Source organism: Talpa occidentalis, unplaced genomic scaffold (assembly GCF_014898055.3).
Source record: "Talpa occidentalis isolate TD23 unplaced genomic scaffold, MPIMG_talOcc4v2.1 talOcc4.5, whole genome shotgun sequence".
Taxonomy (NCBI): Eukaryota; Metazoa; Chordata; class Mammalia; order Eulipotyphla; family Talpidae; genus Talpa; species Talpa occidentalis.
In genome coordinates this window covers 124,741,645-124,766,083 of record NW_023604861.1, presented here as the reverse complement: position 1 = coordinate 124,766,083, position 24,439 = coordinate 124,741,645, and the positions used below count along the sequence as shown (strand labels likewise).

At 36.6% G+C, this 24,439-nt stretch overlaps 1 protein-coding gene across 4 annotated transcripts in view; it reads left to right on the top strand.

Annotated features, from left to right (window-relative positions):
* The window catches only part of BABAM2 (BRISC and BRCA1 A complex member 2), a 368,631-nt gene that overhangs the window by 59,471 nt on the left and 284,721 nt on the right, over positions 1-24,439 (top strand). For 3 of the 4 annotated variants that reach the window (XM_054701248.1, XM_037528303.2, XM_054701247.1), the window contains exon 4: positions 21,141-21,235. In XM_054701248.1, the coding sequence (XP_054557223.1) occupies positions 21,141-21,235 (95 nt within the window). Of the gene's footprint in view, positions 1-14,890; positions 14,987-21,140; positions 21,236-24,439 lie in introns of those variants that run through there. The other variant, XM_054701249.1, reaches the window with a different exon arrangement.

The window sequence follows — 24,439 nt, the reverse complement described above, 5'->3', positions numbered from 1 at the left end:
ATTTTTATACAAGAACTGGGGTACAGGCCCAAGGCGTGGGAGGGTGAGGGGATTCACCAGAGACAGAGCGGGGAGCAGAACAGGCAGACGGACCAAAATACACTGCTGAGGGGAGCAGCGGGCGAGATAGGAGAGGTCTGCCGCACCATATGGGCATCTCCCTGGCTGGCAGGGAATTGAACCAGTGCTGCAGAGGCTGAGGGCAGCTTCACAGTGCCGCGCTCATCCCGCTGTGCCACCGAGGAGGCCCAGCTCCTGACTTTTAACAAATATTCTGTGAGGAAAGACAGAGGCTTGGCATTTTATCATTATGCTCTGCCTTCCTCAAGAGAGTTTTATGTGTAGTATTACCATCAGTGTGAGGGATTTTGAGCCCCTGAGATAAAGGAAAGGTGATTCTCCCCAGAGACGTGCCTTGGACTGCTGTGGCTCTGTTTATGGGTTCTGAACCTCAGAATTTCGAATAACCCAAAGTTGCTTGTGATTTTTGGAAACAGAAAGGATCCTATCTTCAGTGTGGGAACTTTGATTTTAAGTAACAGCTTTCTTGAGAGAGGAACAAATCAACAGTTTTAGTTATGGAGCTTGAGAGGACTTTTGTCCACAATGAGGACTCAGCAAGTTTTGGTAACTGAATGGTGGAATTTTTGCATGAAACAATTATTTTCTGTAGCACCCGGAGTTCTGGCCACAAGCCACATGCAAGTTAGTATGTTTCTGATGTACTTTTAACTGGGAATCCTCAAGTCTTAGATGGTTTTCCATTTAATATGTGAGACAGCTAATACATTGTTGAAATCTTTTAATCAATATTGTATGGAGAGAGATACTGTAAGAATCTCATGAAATTACACTCTTATTGGGTAAAAGTAGGCTCCGTCCATGATAGATATCTGTAATGGATCAAACCTTTACTTTATCTATTACAGTCAGAAGGTAGAATTTTCTCCTGCAGTTAAAGGATTCTACTGCATCTCAGTTGGTCTTGGCTGTTATTTCACCATTTCTTCTTTTTTTTTTTTTGAAAGATTTATTTATTTATGCATACAAGAACTGGGGTACAGGCCAGAGGTGTTGGGGGTGAGAGGATTCACCAGAGACAGAGTGGGGAACAGAACAGGCAGATTGACTGAAGTACACTGCTGAGGGGAGCAGAGGACGAGTCAGGAGAGTTCTGCTGCGCCATGTGGGTAGCTCCAGGGATCGAACTTGTGCCACAGTGGCAGCAGATAGCTTCATAGGTTGCGTCTTAACCCCCTACGCCATCACCATTTCTTATTGTTATATTTCCCCCCTCCTGTGTTGGAGTAACCTTGGCACTTGTGAGATGTCATGACTTGTGTTTTTGCTCACTTCTCCACCCCTTCCCTGAAAATGCGGTACACGTAGATAACTTGCTATTACAGATCCTGCTGGATTTCTTTCTTTCAGACTTGCGTAATTTTCCTGGCAGAAACATGACCATCTTTGTCTTTTGTTATCATCAACTTAAATTTATCAAATAAAAATTGTCATTGTAATAGCTCTGCTTTTTAAAAATTGCTCATTTTTCTGTTGCTTGATTTTTGTTTTTCTGTATTTTCAGTTAATGTTGCCTGGAGCTTTTGTACCAGTTAAAACTGTTTTTATTCCAGTAGTATTTAATTTTTTGAGGAATTTTAAGTAACTCATTTTTATCTTTTCTCCTAATTTTTCATTGTAACAGATTGCTCCTCCCACCCCCACTTTAGCTTCTGTGGATTTTGGGACTTGTTTTTGTCATTGTTAGACCCGATTAGCTCTGTCGTGTGTGAATTCAAAAGATCCTTCATACTGTTTTGTTTAAACATCTTTCTTGGTCTTGCTGTTTTCAGAGCTCTTTGACAATAGAAAGTATTATTCAGCTGTTTTTTTTTTTTTTTTCATGAATTCTACAGGCCAGTGCTTGGTTTTCATAAAGTTTATGAGCGAGCTTTTGCACACTCCTCCAAGCACTGTTTGTGGGAGCTGAAGTGCAAGGTCCAGTCTGAGGTGGTTCTTTGTGTGCAAGTCTGACTCTGCTGCTAATGCGCTGCTGGTGCCTGAGGATGCAGTCAGCAAAAGACACATTGTTAAGCAATGAACTCAGAACTGAAAGAAAGATTGGTGTGGTTTTCTCCCCCCATCTAGCATTCTGTGGTTATTCTCCTGATTTTTTGGCAAGTGCTGCTTGTCTGTGTCAACTGTGCCTCATCAGCCCTACATTTCTGCTTTTCATAATTCAGCCAGGAATTACAAAGACGTGTGTACAATTAATTGTATAGCAGCCATAGTTTCCAAAGGATTTTTACTTAAATGATGTCATTCTAATCTTCCACAACTTTCTAAGGGCTGGTTGTCCTGCTTCACATCTAAGTGAGTCTAAATGACTAGCCTGAGGTCACATAACTGGGGAGTCAGGGCCAGAACTCAAACACAAGACTTCTGAGTACAAGCTCAATGCTTTTCCCGCAGTAACATGCTGGGAAATAACCATACTTACTTCCCTAGAGTAACAATCTGCTTGTCAGCAGTAGTAGATAAGAGCACATCATCGTGAATAATCAGCGCTCGCAGTGAGAAGGTTATGCAAAGATCTAAGAAGGAGCTATGGCACTGCTGAAAGGAAGTAAACACAACACCAAATGCTAATGCCTTCTGCCATACATGGGCCAGGAAAGGTGGCAATCAGTTGGCGAATATCTGATTGGGAAAGTAACTGGCAAACGTCTACTTTTGTGTGACTATCTTTCGGACACTTGAGGAGTAACAGCTCGTGGCTTGTTTATTTCTAAGGGCAAGAAGTTACAAGTAGAACTTGGTAAAAATGGGGTGAAGAGTTAATCAGTTTTATGAGAAAGACTCAGTTTCAACTTGGAGATGAAGAAAATTGTCTCATATACAGAATTTTACTGTATGTATCTTTAAGACTGCTTAGCACGTGACTTAATCTTATAGGCCCTGATCTAGTAACATGGCTTTATGATTTAGGTCTGTTGTCTGGAGCACACATATTTGATTGTCTTAATTATATCTTTTTGATATAGTAAAAGCTTGTTTGATTTATAATGGGTTGTAAATGAAACAACAGCTTTGAATCACTTTTTAAGATCACTTTTTTTTTTTTTAATGTAGGAAAGATGAGGGAAGAAAACCTAAAGGTGAAAACGTCAGATGTAAAATGGACCAGATATGTGTAGCTAAATTCTTTAGGCATTTGTGATTGAAAAATTGGGTTTTCATTTAAAAATGTAGTAATAAGATTTATTTAGAAAAGGAATTATCAAAAGATTTTAACCATAGCATATGCTATGAACATTAAGTATTGGTTTTATTTTGAGACAGAAAGGAATATGAAAAAAATCACTTATGATCAGTAGGAGATTTAACTAAAATAGAGTATTCTTCCATCAATGCATTTGCTTGCTACAATGTATCTTATTACAATTATGCTTAGATGTGGATTTGTCAGAATTTATGTCATTCTAATAATTAACTTAAAGAACTACATTTTTAGAACTGAAGACCCTTTGCTGTCATCTAATCTGCTATTTATTGCAGCAATTTCTTAAGTAGTGCCCTTAGACATTGGTATTTAACTGCTATCATTAATAGAAATCTCATTATTCTTGAGACAACATTATAATGGACATTCAAAGAATACTTTTGTCCTAGGGACAAAACAACTTAATTTCCTCATCTGTATGATAAGTTTCACAGTACTGAAAGGATTCCTCAGCAGGATTCTTTTTTCAGTTTAGTAGCCATAACAATATTCTACGGTGATAATCTTTTTGAAAAATGAAATTACTAGAAAAGCCAAATAATCATCACAGTGGAGAAGGTGTGGATAATGGCAGCAGACTACAAATGAAGAATATTTAAAAGAAAAGAGAGAGGGGCCTCTCTGGTGCCACAGGGGTTAAGTCTCAGCACTGTCAAGCTATCACCAGCCACTGGGACCTGAGTTCTATCCCGGGCCAGGGAGGTGACCCACATGGCGCAGCAGACCTCTCCTGTCTTGCCACTGCTCCCCCTCAGCAGTGTATTTCAGTCAATCCACCTGTTCTGCTCCCCACTCTGTTGCTGGTGAATCCTCTCATCCCCCGCACCGCTAGCCTATACCCCAGTTCTTGTATGCATAAATAAATAAAATAAATCTTAAAAAAAAGGAAAGAGAAAAATGCTCTTAAAATTATAGTTTGTTTTATATTTATATTGGATAAGCTTCCAGAGCTGATTTAATAAACAAATGGTTTGAGAACTTTTAAAGCTTATTTGTATCTTTAGTAGCCAGTTGAGGTTTAGTTAGAAGCAAATTAAATTATGTCAAATTAACTTTATTTCTTTTTTGATGATAGGTCAGCTGACATAGCAAGCCATTTCAGTAGAAAATGTGACCATTTTCTTGCGATATCTTTCTGGAATTTTATGATATTGAACAAAAGCATGGTTAAGAAAATTTGTGGTAAATTGAACAATTGTTGAAAAGTTGAATGAATTATTCTAGGGTTGTATTTTGTTTTGTTCAACATTTTTGTGAGTAATATAGTCGTACTTGTTCAGCTTGCAGAAGATAAAGTTTAAAGAGACTGATTGTGACAAATGAAATTGATCCTATTATGTTGGTTCAGAAACAGTAGGATGAAATTTATCTGGGATGAGTGTAAAGTCCCTTAGTTAGATTTCAAAAATTTGTTGTACAGGTAGAGAAAAGTAGTTATGTAGCCATATCCCCTCCATTTTGCAACAAATGTAACTCCTCTAGTCAAAAAATTGAGAATAAGTGGTATTAAACTCTAATCACCCTTTGTTGTCTCTTTCCCCAACCTCTTCCTTGTGATTTACCTGTATTCCTGGGAACTTGGAAAATTGATGATAAAATAAACCACTCTGGGGTTGATGGTGGCATCAGCCACCGAAACAAACATCTCCTTAGTGCTGAGAAGACACCCTGCTGGAACAGTTAGACACCTTGACTCATGTTCCCCAGACTGCCTGGTACCTCTTTGGACCTGGAAATATGAAGCTCCAACTTCCCTCTCATTCCTTCTCCCTATATACAATTCTAGTGCTGCGGCCATTCTGTGAACTGGGTGTTTGTTTTTGTGTGTGTGTGTGTGTGTGTGTGCTGTCAATCCCACTGATTCTCTTGATGGCCATTTTGTATAAATGCTCATGTGTAAAGACATTTCTTGTGGTTCAATATTTGGCTTTGTGGGTGGGAGTGAAAGACCCACTTTGGTTGTTTACAGTTACCTGAATAAAGGTCTGGGATATACAGTGTGAGCCAATAATGTGATGTGACTCCTGAAAAAATCTGTGATGCAGTAATAGAAACATTGGGTCTACAGTGTGGAGTGGAGGCTCTTGTGCTCTGCCTGCAATGTAGCCATAAGTTCTTTGTTGACCTTTTGGTACCATAATCAAACTAGTGTGTGCTTGACAGAAATCATGACACACAGACAATACTTGAAGAAACCAGGACTGCTAGTTTTTAAAGATAGAAAGGATTGGAAATGGAGGCTTAGAAAGTAAATTGTCCAAGATGGTATCACTAGTTAATGGCAGATCCAGTTGTCTACTATTAGGTCAGGGTTCTTCCTACTCATCATACTTTGTTCTTCAAGAAAGTAAAATCAATGCTACCAGGGAGAAGTTATTAGGAAGCAGATTTTGACTTTGTACTAGAGTTTTTAATAATTCGTACTGTGGCCTGCTATAAGAACTGCTTTGGGAAATAATGTTACTGAAAGAACTGAAATAGACACTCTATGACTTCTTTATTGGGGATAGTGTATGTTTTACACAAGTAGCTCGGAGCTGTCAGAAGCTGAACTGGACGTCATATGTGGAAGGCATTCAGCCACATTCCTCTTTACATCTCCTGTCCGGGTTAGTTATTAGCAATGTCCTATTTCCCACTCTAGAGTATCCCAGTTTGGATCATAAGTTATGTGACTGCCTTTGTAACAAGGGCTCTTCCAAGTCTGCAAATCTTTTGAATGAAAATTATTTTAACTTAAATTATATTGGTTTGCCATCTGAGATCAAATCCAGGCAGCAATATGTGGAATCTTTGAGACAGTTACTCATATTTTTTTCTTTTATGGAAAAATTTAAAGATTTAATGAAACAGGGAGAATAATATGATGAATTCTTAGGTACTTATTCTCCAGCTTCACAATTATCAACTCAGGTAATATTGAAGCAAAAATCCAAAGTGTCATATCATCCATATGTATTTTACTATGTATCTCTACAAGGTAAGGATTCTTTTAAAAACAAACATGACTTTAATGTCATCACAATTTAAAAATTAACTCCTCATTAATTCTTAAATCTTTCATTGTTCATCAGTATCCAATTTTCCCTGGTTGATGTGTACACACAGACACAATTACACATGCATATATAAAACCTGTGTGTGTTTTACAATTTGGCTACTGATGGTGTAAACATTGCAATGTTGTTTAGCACTTTCATTCATAGTCATCCTCCAGCCTTGATTCTTTCTTCTGTTTTTTTTTTTTTACTCTTCCTTCTACTTCTTCCTTTTCCTCTTCATATTCTTTTTCCTCTTGTTCTCCTTTCTCCTTTTCCTCCTCTTTCATTTTTATCTCTTACATTTTAAAATTTTATTTGTGAATAAACTGGACTGTTTGTGCTGCAGTGTTTGCTTTGATATAAATTTTGATGATTTCAGCCCTGTGGTGTCATTCAACACGTTCCTTTAGGCCTATATATTCCTTATGGATTGGTAGTTGATCTAGAGGCTTACTCAGACTGTAATGTGTGCATGTCTTTTGTAGCAGCCTTTTGTGGTTTTTGTTTAGATCCATTAATTTAAGTTGCAAAATGGTTACACAGTCACCTCTTTGTTTATTAGTGGAAATTCTTTTATGAAGAGAAGTTTTTCCTGATCAACTTTTCATTAATCTTGACTACAATTCCTTAGAATAGAATAAATACTTCTTTTCTTGCTTTCAAGATAATGAGTAAATTCCTTTGCATCTTCTGAAGATAAATGTTGATGTTTTAGAGTATCATTATCATCCTTACTGCTTAAAATGTAATGTTTTGATCTATTACAATTGTTATTGATGTTTAAAGTTACCCATCTTTGGCCACTTACCCTCTTTATGGTGTTCCTGCATCTTTTTGATATGATCCCAAAAGCCCTTCATAGCTTTCTTGCTTTCTGGCATGATCAGATGTTCGAGGGTCATCTTGTACTTTACCCTGGGCCTCAGGCCAGCCTTTTCACCTTTCCTTCCTCTCCAGGGATCAACTGAGGGAAGTAATTTCTCATAAGGAATTACTACATTTTGTAAAATTGTTTATCTGACTCCAGTGAATTGCTGAGCCAGAGGTTTGCCCAGGTCTGCAGCTATACCTTGTTTTGGCTGTTAAGTTGGCACATCAGGCAGCTTGAACTAGTGTCCTCTATTTTAAGTAACTTTGTTTGTTTAGTCTTTTCTCTCTTTGTCTTTTTGGCATAACCTTGCTGGTTGCTTTTACGGGTTTGTGGGGTAGAAATGGGAGTGCTGAAGCCCTGTCTACCGACACTGAACTCTATTGGCCCAGGCCAAGTGCTGCCTTCTATGGGGTTGTCATTGAATGAGCAGAACTTTCAGAGATGTGCTTTTGGAAAAAATTACACCATGGGTAGATATTAAACTTCTCATTTCTCCAGGAGGTACATATCTTTCTTCATTGAACAGCTACCTTTTCCATCTTTTTTTTTATTTTTACACACAGGGAGCTGACCCACATGGCGCGGCAGACCTCTCCTGTCTCACCCCCTGCTCCCCTCAGCAGTGTCTTCAATCCGTCTGCCTGTTCTGCTCCCTATTCTGTCTCTGGTGAATCCTCTTACCCTCCCATGCATCTGGTCTGTACCCCAGTTCTTGTATAAATGAATAAATCTTTAAAAAAATTATATTTAATTCCTAACTACTTGTTAAAACTACAAACAAAATCATACAAAGCTTGTGAAAACTTACTTTCTTCTTTATGGTATCAGATGTATTGTAGTCATTAAGAAAGAACTGGTAATAAGTTATATTAATGAAACAGTTTTTGAATATGCATTAGAAAATTATTAAGACTAAAATTTTCTGCAGTAGAATATTTATTACTCAATAAAGTAATGCTAATTCATAGCATTTGGCTTAAAATATTGTTATTTTATGCACTGAAATAAGTATACAAAAATACAAGGTTAAGGGTCATTTAAAATATAACATCTGAAGTTGGGACATTATACCCTTTTCCTAATTAATCTAAGTTTCTAAGAATCAGCAACATAGCAGATTCCCTCTGATATAATTAGGAGTCATGTAGCTTTATTTCCTGAGCACAGTCTTTTATTTTAAACCACATAAATACGGGGCATGTTTAACCTACAGAAGACAAGAGTAAATGAAGAGGTCATTTGTAGATGACTTAGAGACTGTCATGTAGAATAATGGTTCTGGTAGAAATTAGCATTAGTAGGTAAAAGTGATTTGTAGGCATTTTTTTTTCCTGTAAGAAAACATTTTATTTTTTAATTTTTAAATTTTACATATTTTTTACATCATTTTTCCATTTTTTTTAAAAAATAAAATCAACAGCTAAAACTGTCCAGCAACAGAATGTGCTGCCAAGTGATTTTCCTGGAAGTGGTCTTTAAAGGGGGAGGACCTTTCCCTTTCACCTTCCCTTCATTCCCTCTTTTCTCATCTTTCCTAAATCATTTATCCCTTTATATCTGTGTTGTTCATTATGGCCACTGCTAGCCACATATGGTAATGGAGGACTGGAAATATGGCTAGTCTGAATTGAGATTTCACATTTTGAAATACTCATACTAAAGATAATGTAAAATATTTCACTCATTACTTTTATACTATTATATATTGAAATGATATTATTTTGTATACATTGGCTAAATAAAATATAAACTAATTTTAATTATTTTTATTTATGGTTCTTTATTATCATGTAATTAATAAGATTAATTATCAATTCTGGATAAGAAGAAGTGAACCCTTTCTCTTACTGGTTATAAAAACCCTGAGAATACCTAAGAAATACAGCAACTATATGAAGAGGGGAGAGTGGGCCTTTAGGATAGAACTTTTTTAATGCTCCTGTCCCTAACTCAGGCAAGTTTCAGAATGAAACTGGACGCCTGCAGCAGCCTTGCATACATTTTTTTTTGCTGTGGTCATGGAGAGGCTCTTGCTTTTTAGCTGGAGCCCTAGGACAAAGTAACCCAGGGAGTCCTACAGTGTAGGAGGAAATCACTAGAGTTGGGAGAGGAGAAGAGAATTCGTTTTTCTTTGAACACATTTAGTTTTTTTTTTTTTTTTACATTTTTTTTAATTTTTATACAAGAGCTGTGGTACAGGTCAGAGGTACGGGAGGGTGAGAGGACTCACCAGAGACAGAGCGGGGAGCAGAACAGGCAGACTGACGAAGTATGCTGCTGAGGGGAGCAGCGGGCGCAACAGGAGAGGTCTGCTGCGCCATGTGGGAATCTCCCCGGCTGGCCGGGAATGGAACCGCTCTACAGAGGCTGCGGCAGCCTCATAGTGCTGCGCTCAACCACTGCACCACCGGGGAGGCCCTGAACACATTTAGTTTTATTATAACAAAGCAACTTGTATACTTTTGTTGTTATATTGTCAGCTATAGGTGGTATAGCAAGAGAAATAAATTGAAGACATACAGTTTGGAAAGGAAGCGGAAAAACTGGGCATATTCTCATTTGACATGACTGTCTACTTAGAAAATCGCAAGAATCTTCTAAAAAGCTCCTGCAACTACTAAGTTTTCCAAGGTTTCAGGATATCCTGAACACAGGAAAATGAATCATATTTCTTTATATTAGCAAAAATTGTAAACAGAAAATTTAAAAATACCAACATTATAATAGCTCCCTTTCAGCTGCATGTAGATCTGGACCATATCTTAATTATGTTTTGATTTATTTCTGGAGTCTTAAATTTATATGTCTGTTTTTATGCCAGTATCATATTGTTTTCATTACTATAGCTTTGTAGTATATCTTGAAGTCAATGTGATGCCTCTCATTTTGTTCTTTAGTCTCAGGATTGCTTTGGTTATTTGGGGTATTTTGTGGTTCCATATAAATTTGAGAGTTGTTTTTTCTGGTTCTGTAAAATTGCCATTGGTATTGTTCTATGGATCATATTGAATCTGTAGAGAGCTTTTAGTATCACCAGCATTTTAACAATATTAATTCTTCCAGTCTGTGAACTGTATACTTTTCCAGTTATTTGTGTTTTCTATGATTTCTTTCATTAATGTCCTATATAATAGTTTTTGAGTAGAGATCTTTCATTTTCTTGCCTAAGTTTATTCCTAAGTATTTTATTTACTTACTGATGCTATCATAAATGGGGTCATTTTTCTCAGTTTCTTTTTAAGATACTCATTGTTAATGTATAAAAATTCTGTAATTTTGTATGTATGATTACGTTTGTATGACATTCTGGAAAATGTGAAATGGAAGGTGCTGGGGATGAAGATGGTGGGAAAGTTCAACCACAAGGAATAGCATGAGGAAATTTTGGAGGGTGATATAATTGTTTTGTATCCTAATTTTGGTGGTATTTATACAAATTATGCATGTGAATCTATGCATGTAATAAAATTCATTTAATTATACAAAAGGTGAATTTCACTATATATAAAATTTTAGAAAATTGTTAAAATTTTAATTTCAGTCTTTTTACCCTTTTAATGTGGCTACTAATACATTTGCAATTTTATATGTGACTTGTATTATATTTCTGTTGCATAGCATAGCTTCAGATACTAGAACTACAAGATGGATGAGATGTGGTCTCAGTCTAGAGATAAGAGTCTGAAAGAAGCAAGTCTTATAAGGAAAGGAAACAGACTTAAATCACCTAAGTTTAATTTCCTACCACTTCTATCCTTTCTTCTACAGGTAGTTTTAAAGGATCTGACTGTTCAAAAATTATGCCCATTCTCATATATGATAATTCTTTATAATTTCTTTTTATTATAATTTCTTTTCCTTGATGTAGGAAAAGAAATTATCCCTCCCAACACAAAAAGTGTGGTGTACAATGGAATTGTTGGCAGTCTCTCTGAATTTGTAGGCAAAACAGGGTCTATCTCTAAGGCACTTGATAGGTTTCTTCATGATATCCTTGTGATGAATGTTCGGGTTTGTAATATTATTGGGTAAATATTACTGTTTAAATGATTGCACCCAAGAGGTACTGATTAATTGAATTGTGACTGCCAGAGAGGGAGGTTTCCAGAAGCACGCTTAGCCAATCTGTTTATAACTTGAAACTAGGAGCGCCAGCCCCAAATTGGAATAGAATCTAAGAATACTATGATGGGCTGTAAATAGAGAGGTAAATCTAACAAGATTGAAGTATAATAGAGATACATTTAGAATCCTAAAATGGATGCTGAAATTTAGCTGTCCAAATTAAGAATGAGGGATTTGTGACTTAGCAGTAGTGTATATATAAAAGTCCTGGGCTTTTAGTTGATAGGAAGCATAATTCAAGTCAACACTGATGTGGCTGCCAAAAAAGCTATTTCAATTTGCAGTGGTATTTATTATTAGAAGTTTAGTATCTACAATGAAAGCATGGATTTTCTTCCTCCATTCTGTGTTCTTTAGAGCACACCTAAAATTTATGTTTATCTCTAGGTATTATCCTTTAGGAGGGTTATAGACAAACTGGTATGCAAGCCAAAAAGAGGGAGGAGAGAATGATAAAGGAAACTGAGACCAAGTCATATGAGGAGTAGTGAAAGAAATGGGATATTTAGCCTGGTCAGGAGGTGACTCATGGTGGGGTTGAAAGACAGGCCACAAGAATTGCCTGCAAATAATTCAAAGACTGTATAGGAAAGTGAAACTGAAATTGTTCCATAAATTCCTAAAGACCACTGGGTCAGATTTTCAGAGGAAGAAGGAAGAGGGGAGTGAAGAGATGGAGAGGGAGAGGGAGAGATAATACATTTCAGTATAAGGAAGCACTATCAACAATTCTTGGAAATTCTTGGAAATGAGTTGTTTCTCCATAGTCTTGTAAAACTATTGTTTGAACTTACCTTTTCAATGAAAATCTCATTGACCCTGGCATTTCCACAAAATTCTTGCCTGACCCTTACTTCCCATACTTGAAGTTTCAGTAAAGTAATCATATCATGTAGCAATTGATAAGAATAATTCTATCACTGGCAAAATTCCAGTTATTTGCCATTTGAATGGTTTCCTTGAAACTATGTTTTCCTGGTGGTTATTTAAACTTTTAGACAAAGTCGCATGATAAAATTTACTGGTGAAAAATAAGGAAAGGGACCTGTGGGCAACCTTTTTGTAATTTGGTAACTGGACATACGGTTCACTGTGATCTGGTAATGAGGCATTCCTGGAATGGTGCTGATAGCATCTGAATGCCAGCCACAGAGAAATAAGCATGTACAATAAATCAAAGTATTCTGTACCTGGAATTTCTGTGATCTCATGTATATGTCATATTATGAAGCTTTTAGATGTGGGGTTTTTTTTTTGTTTTTTGTTTTTTTTTTTGGTTTATGTACCTTTATTTAAAAAAAATCAGTTACCTGCAGATCTATTAATTGATCATCCATCCGTTGATAGTATGCATCATTTATTCAGTGCTATATTCAACTGTGTATTGGAAGATAGATTAATTACTCCAAACTTCCTTAACAATTTAAATGAAAAATGCAAAGTATTTGAGACCCTATGTTTTTTATTGATGCACATGAAACACATCACATTTTCTGCTGATGCTATAAATTCAATACCAGTTTTCTAGCCACATCAGTTATGAGCATAGAGTATATCTTGTAGTCTCAAAGCAGACAAGAATGCTGCTAGAACAGTGCCCTTCCTTCGATTTCAACACTGAATATCCATCTCTACTCAGATGGCTTGTTTAGCATTTAGAGCAATAAGGAATGGTTTAGTGTCATAACCCAAGTTAGAGCAAAGACCATGGCCACATATACTCATGCTCCATTTGAATCTTCAACAATTGTTCTTTTGTAACTACAATTTCTTTTTTTTTTTTAAAGATTTATTTATTTATAGAGGAACTGGGGTACAGGCCAGATGTGCAGGAGGGTGAGAAGATTCACCAGAGACAGAACGGGGAACAGAACAGGCAGACTGACGAAATACACTGCTGAGGGGAGCAGCAGGCGCGACAGGAGAGGGCTGCTGCGCCATGTAGGACCCTCGCCAGCCAGCCGGAATCATACCGGCCCTACAGAGGTTGCAGACAGCTTCACAGCACTCCGCTCAACCGCCTGCACCACCAGGGGAGGCCCAACTTTACAATTTCTGAAAGCAGTTATTGTTCAGAACTGGCAGAACTTAATTCTCAGATGAGCATGTAAATGAGCGGAGAAAGGTTAAACACAAAGTGCAATTAAAAAGGGTGAGTTCTGATAGGGGAGTAGTTGGAGAAAAAAACAAAAAAACAAAGGAACACTAATTTACAGTTTATTCCAACTATAATGGAGGTTATTTTGACTTTAAAGTGGCATTACAGAGCTTCTTAGTCCATTCCCAGGATGTTCTTATATGTGTTCTGTCTGTCTTATAGGTGTGGGTTCTCTCTCACCTAGGGGTCATCTGAGTTTGCATCATGCAGCAGTGAGCAAAGGGATAAAAGAACTTTAAAAATAGTTAGAACAGGAGAACACTGTACTCTTAGAATATTGAGATAAATACCTCCATTATTATTAATGTTCTTGTGGTAAACGTAATCTTAGATGATTTGAAGGGGTAGATGTGTATTTTCTAAAAGAGGATCATGTATCCTGTTCATCTTATGATTACAACCTGGCAATTTTCTGGGAGTCATGATTAATAAGACTTGAAACTACCATTTGGTTGTGAGGTGGTCTTAATTTTGTAGCTATTCTAGGTGTTTTGTTTCTTTACCTTTTATTATTTTTTTTCACTGCACCTTATATCCCCTCTGATTCTATTTTTACTTCTTTGTTCTCTTGCCTAATCTCCCTTCTTATGAAAAGTTGAAGTAAGCAATGTCCAAGTAATCTGTACTCTCTGTTCTCACCATCTTCTCTAGGGTGAAATAAAGGAAATGCGATGTTATTGCTCTTCTATATGATTTGTGTTGGTCTTTTCTTTACCATCTCTGCCTTGAGGTCAGGTACTGTGTTTTCTACTTCCTGTATAACTCCCCAGGTGGCCAATATGTGTGCATCTGTGCATGGTGGATTTTTAATAAATGCTCTTGACTGATTTACTGACTGTTCTCCATAGCAAGAAAACAACACCATATTTTATTTCAAAGAGGCTATTGAGTATTGTAAAGTGTTTCAAGAGTTCTTTGAGGTTGAAGATAAGAGTTTGAGAAATCTGGAAAGGTATGAGTGTGAGATTCTGAAAGGTATTTAAATTTACTCCTTTATTTAAAAAAATATTCTATAATGTTTGTGCTATATGTGACATAGTAATTGCTCTTTCTCTAAAAAGATTTTTTCAGTTGAGGGTATGGTTTTATATACATTGTTTCTTTTTTAAAATTATTGTATATTCACGTATTTCAACTGCTTTAAAGTTTTTTTAAAATCAACTGAAAAAAAATTAACATTCCTTAGTAAGCTTCTTTAAAAAGATTCATTTGAGGAACCTCTTAAAAATCTTTGTACATGTTCATCTTATAAAAAAATTCTCAAATTGTATTTTCAAGATGATTTTATTTTTTCAGTGCCTAGTGAGGCTCTGCCTCCTGGTTCATAGTCTATCTTATCACCTCACTTGGAAGAAGGGAGCAAAGGAACTCTTTAGAACCCTCATTCATGAGGTCATTCATGAGGGTTCTACCCTTTTGACCAAATCACCTACCAAAGGCCCTACCTTCAAACACCATAACATTGGGGATTATGTTTCAACATATGATTTTTAAGGGATCACAAACTTGTAAGTCCAGAGCAGATTTTTTATTTATTTTTAATTGTAGTTAAAAATTACATAATATAAAATTTACCATCTTAATTTTTAAATGTACATTTCAGAAGTGTTGAGTGTATTTACATTGTTGTGCAACCAACCTCCATAACGTCTGTCATCTTGCAAAAATGAAACTCTGTACTCATAAAACAATACTTTCCATTCTCCTCCAGCCTGCTAATCACCCATTCTTCTTTCTGTTTCTGTGAATTTGACTACTCTGGGTATCTCATATAGATGGACTCTAGTTTTTGTTATTTTGTAGCTGACTGACTTCATTTAACATAATGTCCTCAAGATTCATCCATATATATAGCTTGTGTCAGAATGTCCTTTTTAAAGGCTAAATAATATTTTACTCTAAGTGTATACTCAGAGTGGAATTGCTGGATCATATGATATAAATATATACATATATTTGGATATATGAATTTTTGAGGCATTGCTATAGTGCTTTCCATAGTTACAGCACTATTTTACATTTCCATCAGTGGTACATGGAGGTTCCAATTTCCCTACTATCTTGCTAACAATTGTTATATTCACTTTTTTATTTAAATTTTTGTTCAAATTATTATCTTCTCATTTCATAAATGACTGGACATTTTTGGAGTAAAATGTATAGAATGTAATTATTTCAGTACCAGTCAATTCTTTTTGTTATTGTAACACTATATGATTTAGGGAAATAGATTTGCATTTCATCAGAGGTATGTCTCTTTCTGTATAAAATGGTAGTCATCCTAATGGATGTGACCCATTGAATTGAGTTTTATTTTCCCTGTTGAATTGTTTTGACACCTTTGTCAACAATCAGTTGATCATAAATGTGAAAGTTTGTTTCCAGGTCAGAATTCTATTTCATTGGTATGTGTGTCTGTCCTTACACCAGCACCACCCTAGCTTATTAGTGAAGCTTTGTAGGAAGTTGTGAAATTAGGAAATATACATCTTCTAGCTTTGTTCTTTTTTTTTTCTTAAAGATTTATTTATTTATGCATACAAGACCTGGGGTACAGGTCAGAGATGCAGGGGGTGAGAGGATTCCCCAGAGACAGAGTTGGGGACAGAACAGGCAGATTGACCGAAGTACACTGCTGAGGGGAGCAGTGGGCGAGTCAGGAGAGGTCTGCTGCACCATTTGGGTTGCTCCTTGGCCGGCCAGGGATTGAACTCGTGCTGCAGAGGCTGCGGATTGCTTCATAGTGCAGTGCTTAACCCCTTGCGCTACCAGAGAGGCCCCCATTTTCTTTTTTTTTTTTAATTTAATTTTATTATATATATGTATTTTACATCATTCTGCCTTTTTGTACAATGCATGCCTTCTCCTCTCAGGTGTAGTCCCCGCAAAATTCCCACCACCAATTCACCCATGCACCATCATCATAGTCCCTTGTGTAAGAACACATTACTTCCCCTGTTTTGATCCCTCTCTCTCCCCATCCCTTGCAGAATGTCTCTGATTAATAGTTACCTATTAGTTTTGTTTTTTAATATATCTTAATTATTTTTTTTCTGGTCCCTTATTTAAGTGAAACCATCTGATATTTTTTTTTCCTGTCTGGCTTATTTCACTGAACATAATCCCTCCAGCTCCATCCATGTTGCTGTGAATGGCATGAGTTTATCTTTTTTGATTGCTGAATAGTATTCCATTGTGTATATATACCACATCTTTTTGATCCAATCATCTATTTTTGGATATTTGGGTTGTTTCCATATCTTGTCTATTGTAAATAATGCTGCAGTAACATAGGGGTGCAGATATCCTTTTGGATGAATGTTTTTGTGTCCTTTGGGTAGATTCCTAGGAGTGGAATTGCTGGGTCATATCAAAGCTCCATTTTTAGTAGTTTGAGGAACCTCCACACAACTTTCCATAGTTGTTGGACCATTTTACATTTCCACCAGCAGTGTAGGTGAGTTCTTTTTTCTCCACATCCTTGCCAACATTTGTTGTTGTGTTTTTTTTTTTTTTTTTTAATATGTGCCATTCTTGCTGGTGTAGGTTGGTATCTCATTGTAGTTTTGGTGATGTTGAACATTTTTTCATATACCTTTTGGCCATTTGCATTTCCTCTTTGGAGAAGTGTCTTTTTAGCTCTTCTGCCCATTTTTTGACTGGATTGTTTACTTTGTTTTTGTTGAGTTGTGTGAGCTCTTTGTAGATCCTTGTGATCAGTCCCTTATCAGTAGTATTGTGTGCAAAATTTTTTTCTAATCAATAGGGTGTCTCTTTGTTTTTGCTAATGTCTCTTTTGCTGTATTTTCTATTTCTTGTAAGAACGTGTTGTAATTTTCTTTGTATATGTCCTTCACCTCTTTTGCTAGGTTTATTCCCAGGTATTTTTTTGTTTGTTTGTTTCAGTTATAAAAGGGATGGTTTTCTTGATTTCTTGTTCTTCATATTGATTGTATAGAGAGGTTACTGATCTTTGTGTGCTGATTTTGTATCCTTCTGCTTTACTAAACTGGTTGATTATTTTGATTAGTTTCTCTGTGGAGTTTTTGGGGTTCTCTATGTATAATATCATGTCATCTGCTTTGCTCTTTTTTAAGATTGCTTTTTGGCTATTCTGAATCCCTTGCATTTCTAATGACTTTAGGCTACTGCAGGAATTTTAACAGGGATTATTTAATATCTGTAGATTAATTTAGGTGGTATTACCATCTTAACAGTATTAAGTCTTAAAATCCACAAACCTGATTTATGCCATTTATGTCTTGAGACAATCTTTTGTGGTTTTCAGAGTGCAAGTCTTATGCTTTCTTCTTTAAATTTATTCCTGTGTATTAATTTTGATGGCTGCTGTACATGGAAATGTTTTCAGTTTCATTTTTGTGTTATTCATTGGTAGTCTAGTATAGAAATACAGTTGATTTCGTACATCTTGTACCTTGCAACCTTACTGAACTTATTTATTAGTTCTCATAGGTTGGTTTGTTTGCATGTGTATATGTGTGGATTCCTTAGGTTTTTCTCTATGTAAGATCATGTTATTTATGAATACAGATAATTTTACTTTTTATTTCCAATCTAGATGCTATTAATCTCTTTTTCTTTTCCGATTGTCCTGGCTACAGGCGCCTCCAGGACAATGTTAAATAGAATTGGCAAGAGTAAATATCCTTGGATCAGATTTTCAATCTTTAGTGGTTTGGAAATAACACTAAGTCCTCACTTAACATTGTGGATAGATTCTTGGAAACTGCCTTTTTAAGTGAAACAAGATTTTACAAAAGCAGGCCCTCAAACAATGCTTCAGCTTTTTTAGTCTTGGCTTGGGTTAATGGTTTGTAAAGCATGTTTGAAGAAAGTTTATAATTAATAATACATTTAGTTCAAACCTAGAGATAGTAATGGGAAGATTCAAGGAATAGGTAGTGGTTGTACTACTCTTGATAATTTAATTCTACACATAACTTCTCTTGCTGTGTTTTCTTGTTCAAATTTATTCCCTACAGATAGTGCAGAACTAAGTCTTCTATACTTTATTCTTCACTGTAGATTTTCTCAGTGTCTACTGGATTGACTAGGGAAAGCTTCATGCAAGAGAAGATAATTAAGTGTGCTAAGTGGTCAAGGATGGTTAAGAACTGAGCAAGGCAGAAGAACATTTCAACTAGGTAGATAATATTTGGAGGTCAGCAAGCAGATCATATCAGAGCATGATCTGGAATATGTTCTAGAATATAACTTGAGTAGGTTGATATTAGCTTGTATATAAAGAGAAAGGTAGGTAAATTAATAAGAATGTAATGTTTTGGAGACCATAAATGCCAGTTCAAAAAGTTTACTTTTCTTCCACTTGACATTAGAGATCAATAATTAGAGAATTATTGAAATATTTCACGTTAGGAAGTTTTGGACAAAGCAGTATTTTAAGATTGGTGACAATATGTACTGTAAGGGGTGGAGGAAAATTCAGGAGACCATTTAAGAGTATATGATAGTAACTCAATTTTTGGAAAGTGTTGAGTCAGCATTATCTCACTGATTACTCAATGATCAAAAAAGTTAGACTCATGCAATTTGCACCAAGATGGACAGAGCTAGAAGGGATCATGCTCAGTGAAATAAGCCAGAAAGAAAAAGAAAAATACCGAATGATCTTACTCATAGCAGGAATTTAAAAAACCTAAATAAGGGACCAGGAAAAAGACTAATTATAATAAAGTAAAAATCACAATCAACAAAGCAACTATAAACCAGAGACACACTACAGGGGGGAGAAGGGATTAGGATCAAAACAAGGGGGGGTGGGAATTTTACAGGGACTATAACCAAGATGAAAATGCATACATTGTGCAAAAATGAAAAAAATGGTGTAAAAATATATAAAAGAAAAAAGAAAATAAAAAGAAAAAAAAAAAAAAAAAAAGAGAGGGAGGCGTGAAGCAACCTGTATAATGTAGGATGCTGCCCAAGAGCCAGATCCTGGCCTTTTTATTGATAGAGAAAAGGATGGGTCAAATTGAAAACTGGATTTAGGGCTTTAGGGAGGGTGAGTCCTCTGATATACTTCTGACCCCCACCCATGGCTCCAGTCTTATTAACAAGGCATCCCAGTGATCAGTCCTTGGGAGGCACAAGGTTCATCAGTCAACATCCACCCCCCCTCTCCCATTCCCGGTCATACCTTGTGATATGTACCTATTGCCTCAGGACGATCAAGCATCCTGCTTTTGTCTGACTTGAAAAGAGCCTTGTACGCTACACCCACATGAAAGCAAAGTTCTTCGGTTGATCTCCAGTGCCTAGTCTAGTCCTTAGAGCAGGGTTCAAATATGTGTTCAATGTATGTATGAATGTATAGGCTAGGTCACCCTGGCTGGATGGAGCTGTTATAATCGAAAATACCCATATAAGAGACATTTTGCAGGAAAAGCTAAAATGACTTGTTTTCTAAGAGTAACAAGGGTGTGGGTAAGGTCAAAGGTGACCCTAAGGTCATCTTTGGTGATTAAGGAAAAGCAGTGACATTCCTAGAAATAGGGAAATCTCTCAGAGAAGAGGGGGATTGAGAAAGGGAGTCATGAGCATGGTTTTAGACTTGGTGAATTTGATGTTGAAATGCATGGTACATAGAGATAGAAAGTCTCAAATGAGAACTGGTCTGAATGTTTTAATTTGAATATATTATTCTTTGAGCAGTAAAATTATTGAACTGCTATGTCTGTATCTTTGTAAATGGGTGCAGGATTGTGTGTATTTATACAAGTTTGTGTGTATTTATACACTTTTATACACTAGAACCCAATATGTGTGTTAGATTGTTGATATGCAGGTCACCTTATTGTTATTAGCAGAATGATGAGTATTGGTTCTTGAGATGAACAGAGGGAATTAAAGGGGGCTAAAGGAGGAGACAGAAAAAGAACAGAGCTAGAAGAACTTACAACACAAATTTACTAAAGCGACTTTGTAATTTGTCTTGTTTCAAAATATTACTAATAATAGCAGTAGTCCTCCTGTACTACTCTATATTATTGAGTGCTTACTATATGCCAGACACTGTGCTAGACATACTGTCTCTTTTATCCTCACAACAAATCTGTGATTCCAGCGCTATTATAACCCCCTTTAACTGATGAAGAAACTGAAATCTTAAGAAAGTCTTAAAACTTGTGCAAGATCACTTGAACTAATAAATAATATAAGCCTGTCATATAAGCCTGAATTTTTTTTTACTATAAGCCAGATGTTCTCTCCATTATACCAAATATTTGTATGTTAAATTTGTTTAAGGTAAGGACCTTGTTTTTACAGATTCAGTCCTCAGTAAAGACTTCTTATAGCAGCAGGCAGTGATTGCACAGTAGGAACTCCTGTTAAATGAAAAATCACATATACTCTGGATATGCCTGCATTTACTTTTCTCTTTGTGTATTTATATTTATTGTGTGTTAAGAGATAAAACTTTTTTTGGATTGCATGTTATGGGTGATAATTTAAAAGAGGATATCAGTTCTTTTTTTGAGGAATTAATCCTTCAGAGAGTGCTTTTCAAATGTTTTGTTAAACTAATATGAACTTCTTTTAGAAGTTTTCCTGATGCATGCCTCAGAACATTCATACATTAGTAAGGAAATAAAAAGGGATTGACATTCTCGTTTATTTCAGGGGATATCATTTTCAATGCCCAATACCCAGAGCTGCCCCCTGATTTTATCTTTGGAGAAGATGCTGAATTCCTGCCAGACCCCTCGGCTCTGCATGTGAGTACCACAAGCTCATTTGGATGATCTTTATTTGTTGAAAGAAAAATAAAATTAGCTTTTGACAAATGCTTAACAGATAAATTTGCCAAGCATGTGGATTGTTTTCCACCCCTTTCTTCTCTGTCCCGTGAAATAAGTACAACTCCTTGTGTGCCAAAATAGTTTAAATAAGAGATTTTTTTTTCATTGCAGTTTTGCTTTCAGAATTTTTTGAATTAATGAAAGTCTCTAGCACATTGGTTAAAATAGCTTTACTTCAGCTTAAAGAGACATGTTGAAAACATTTTCTCTGCTTAAACCTAATATTTCAGGCCTGCAATCAATTTTCTAATGTTTACTAACACTTCATCACAGGGCTTGTTCGGGGAATGTTTCTTGGCTCTTCAAGAGGCTTTTTTTCTATAGAAGTGAAAGTGGCAAATTTGGACTTGTATCCATATTATCTCAGTATTATTATCAGTAGGGTAAAGACCAGATTAAGTGTTCTTTATTAAGCAAGACCAAAAACTTTGTAGTTGGAGTAAAATGTTTCTAGATTTAAAGCAGGGAATGGGAGGTGGAACTTGTCAGAACACATGCGGTTTATATAAAAATTATGTGCTTTGCATGGCTGGTAGAGAAAAACATGTGCCACTTTGTTTAAAAGTTCTGACCAGACCAAATGTGTCTGTTTCTTTCCCTTCTCAGATTCAGTTTGGCTATGATGCCTGTATTGTAAGAAGTTTTGTTGTTGTTTAAAACTATATTGTTAGGTTTGTGGGGGTTTTTTTGGAATTTTTTGGTGTCATTAAAGTTTTGTAATTAAAAGTTTTGATGACTTGCTTTGAAATCTTACCTCCTCCATTTTTTTCTTTTTTTTTTGGAAGGAGAGATTAGACAGGAAGTATTAACCCACACCTAAAGTATTAAGTTTTAGAACACAGCTGTAAAAATATGGTTGGCAAGAGTAGGATGAGTTTGTTGCAAAATTTCTAATAATTAGACCTAAACTGTTGCTTTAGTTGATTTTTAAAAATTTTGTAGTTACACTGTAGCCCCTTTAGATGCCATGTGTTACATACTTACCCTGCATTCTGCTGAGGGGGGAAGAAATTGAGGCATCAGGATCTCTACAGACCTCTCCTGTGTTCAGCCTGCCCAGTGCAGGGCAGCGTATGCTATCTGCCAAAGCTGTGTTACAGGCTAAGTGCCCCAGAATTTTTAGGAAGGTTTTCAGAATAGGCTTTGTGGTGGAGGTGACACGTGTACTCATTCTTAAGGAAAGGAATGAAAGTGGGGGACTATTGTTGGGGGGAAAGGAGTCCTGAACAAACTCCACAAACAGGTTTTATGGACTCTACCCCACCGCAGACCAAAGCGATCCAAGGCACCAAGGGCTGCAAATCCCATAATGCCATCACCACCGAAGAATGGAGGATTGCTGGGAACTAAGGGTGGAGTTAAGCAGCCAGGCTTGGTTTATAACCAGAGACATGTGGGCCTTGGGGGATTGTTGGTTTTTTGCCGGCCTTCAGGATGCTATTGGGGTCTCAGGTCAGCGGAACTGGCAGGACACATTCACCAATATATCTTGCTCTCTTTCTCTATGGGTTATTCCTCTCTTTGTTTCCCTTTTTTTTTTTTTTTTTAATAATAAATTTTATTTTTATATTCCCCATACAATTGCAGCCCCCCCATTCTGACCCCAATCCCTCCCCTCCCACCCCCGCCCCTCTAAAAGTGTCTCTGGTTCGTAGTTTTTTGTTGATTTTGATTTTCACTTTCTTATAGTTATTCGTTTTCCTGGTCCCTTATTTAAGTTTTCTAGATTCCTGCTATGAGTGAGACCATCCGGTATTTTTCTTTTTCTTTTTGGCTTATTTCGCTGAGCATGATCCCTTCCAGTGCCATCCATGTTGCTGCAAATTGCATGTGTTTATCTTTTTTGAATGCTGAGTAATATTCCATGGTATATATGTACCACATCTTCTTGATCCAGTCATCTATTTTTGGGCATTTGGGTTGTTTCCAAAGCTTAGCTATTGTAAACAGTGCTGCTATAAACATAGGGGTGCAGGTGTTCTTTGGAATGGATGTTTCTGTGTCCTTTGGGTAAATACCTAGGAGTGGAATTGCTGGATCATATGGAAGCTCTATATTTAGTAGGTCCAGAAATCTCCACACAGCTCTCCACAGTGGTTGGACCAGTTTGCACTCCCACCAACAGTGCAGAAGAGTTCCTTTTTCTCCACACCCTCGCCAACATTTGTTGTTGCTAGTTTTTTTAATATGTGCCATTCTCACTGGTGTAAGATGGTATCTCATGGTAGTTTGTTTCCCTTTTTGTAAATAAACCCTTTATTAACCTTTTGTGTGTGTGCCTGCAGTTGAGTCTCATTTTAAGTCCCTTTAAGTGCCTGGGTGAGGACCCACACTCAGGCCAACCCATTTCATATTGGTGTTGCCCTTAACCGTATGACAGAGTATTTCAAGTAGGGCAGGTGACATAAATTTGAAGAATTGATGTATATAATATTATAGAAGTAGGTATGAAATGTAAGTTAACGTAAGGGAGGGCTAAAAAAAGTTAGAAAGGTAAATTGGGATATGATCCTAGGGTGAAGGAATGTTTGCTAGGTTAAGAGCCATAGAAGGAAATGATGATTAGAGAACCATCTAACAGCAATGTTGTCAATATAATGGGTTAAGGAGGGATTGAATATCAGAACTGAGGGCTGCTATGAAAATTCAGGGAAGAGAGCAGGGCCTTTGAGCTAGGATGATGCAAGAGGGGGCTCTCAGAGGGAAAATATATAAAAGATGCATTGACAACTTGGTTTTTTAAAAATTACTTTAAAATTTAAAGGGCATATCTTTAATATTGACAAATATTATGAGGGTGTACAATTTGTTTTTTTTTAAAGATTTATTTATTCATGCATACAAGAACTGGGGTACGGGCTAGAGGTGTGGGGTGAGAGGATTCACCAGAGACAGAGTGGGGAACAGAATAGGCAGATGTACTGAAATACACTGCTGAGGGGAGCAGTGGGCGAGTCAGGAGAGGTCTGCTGCACCATCTGGGTAGCTCCCTGGCCAGTTGGGGATCGAACTCGTGCTGCAGTGGCTGCGAACAGCTTCATAGGTTGCATCCCAATCCCATGCGCCACCAGGGAGTCCCGAGAGTGTAGAATTTGGAAACTAGAAAAGACTTTTAAGTTC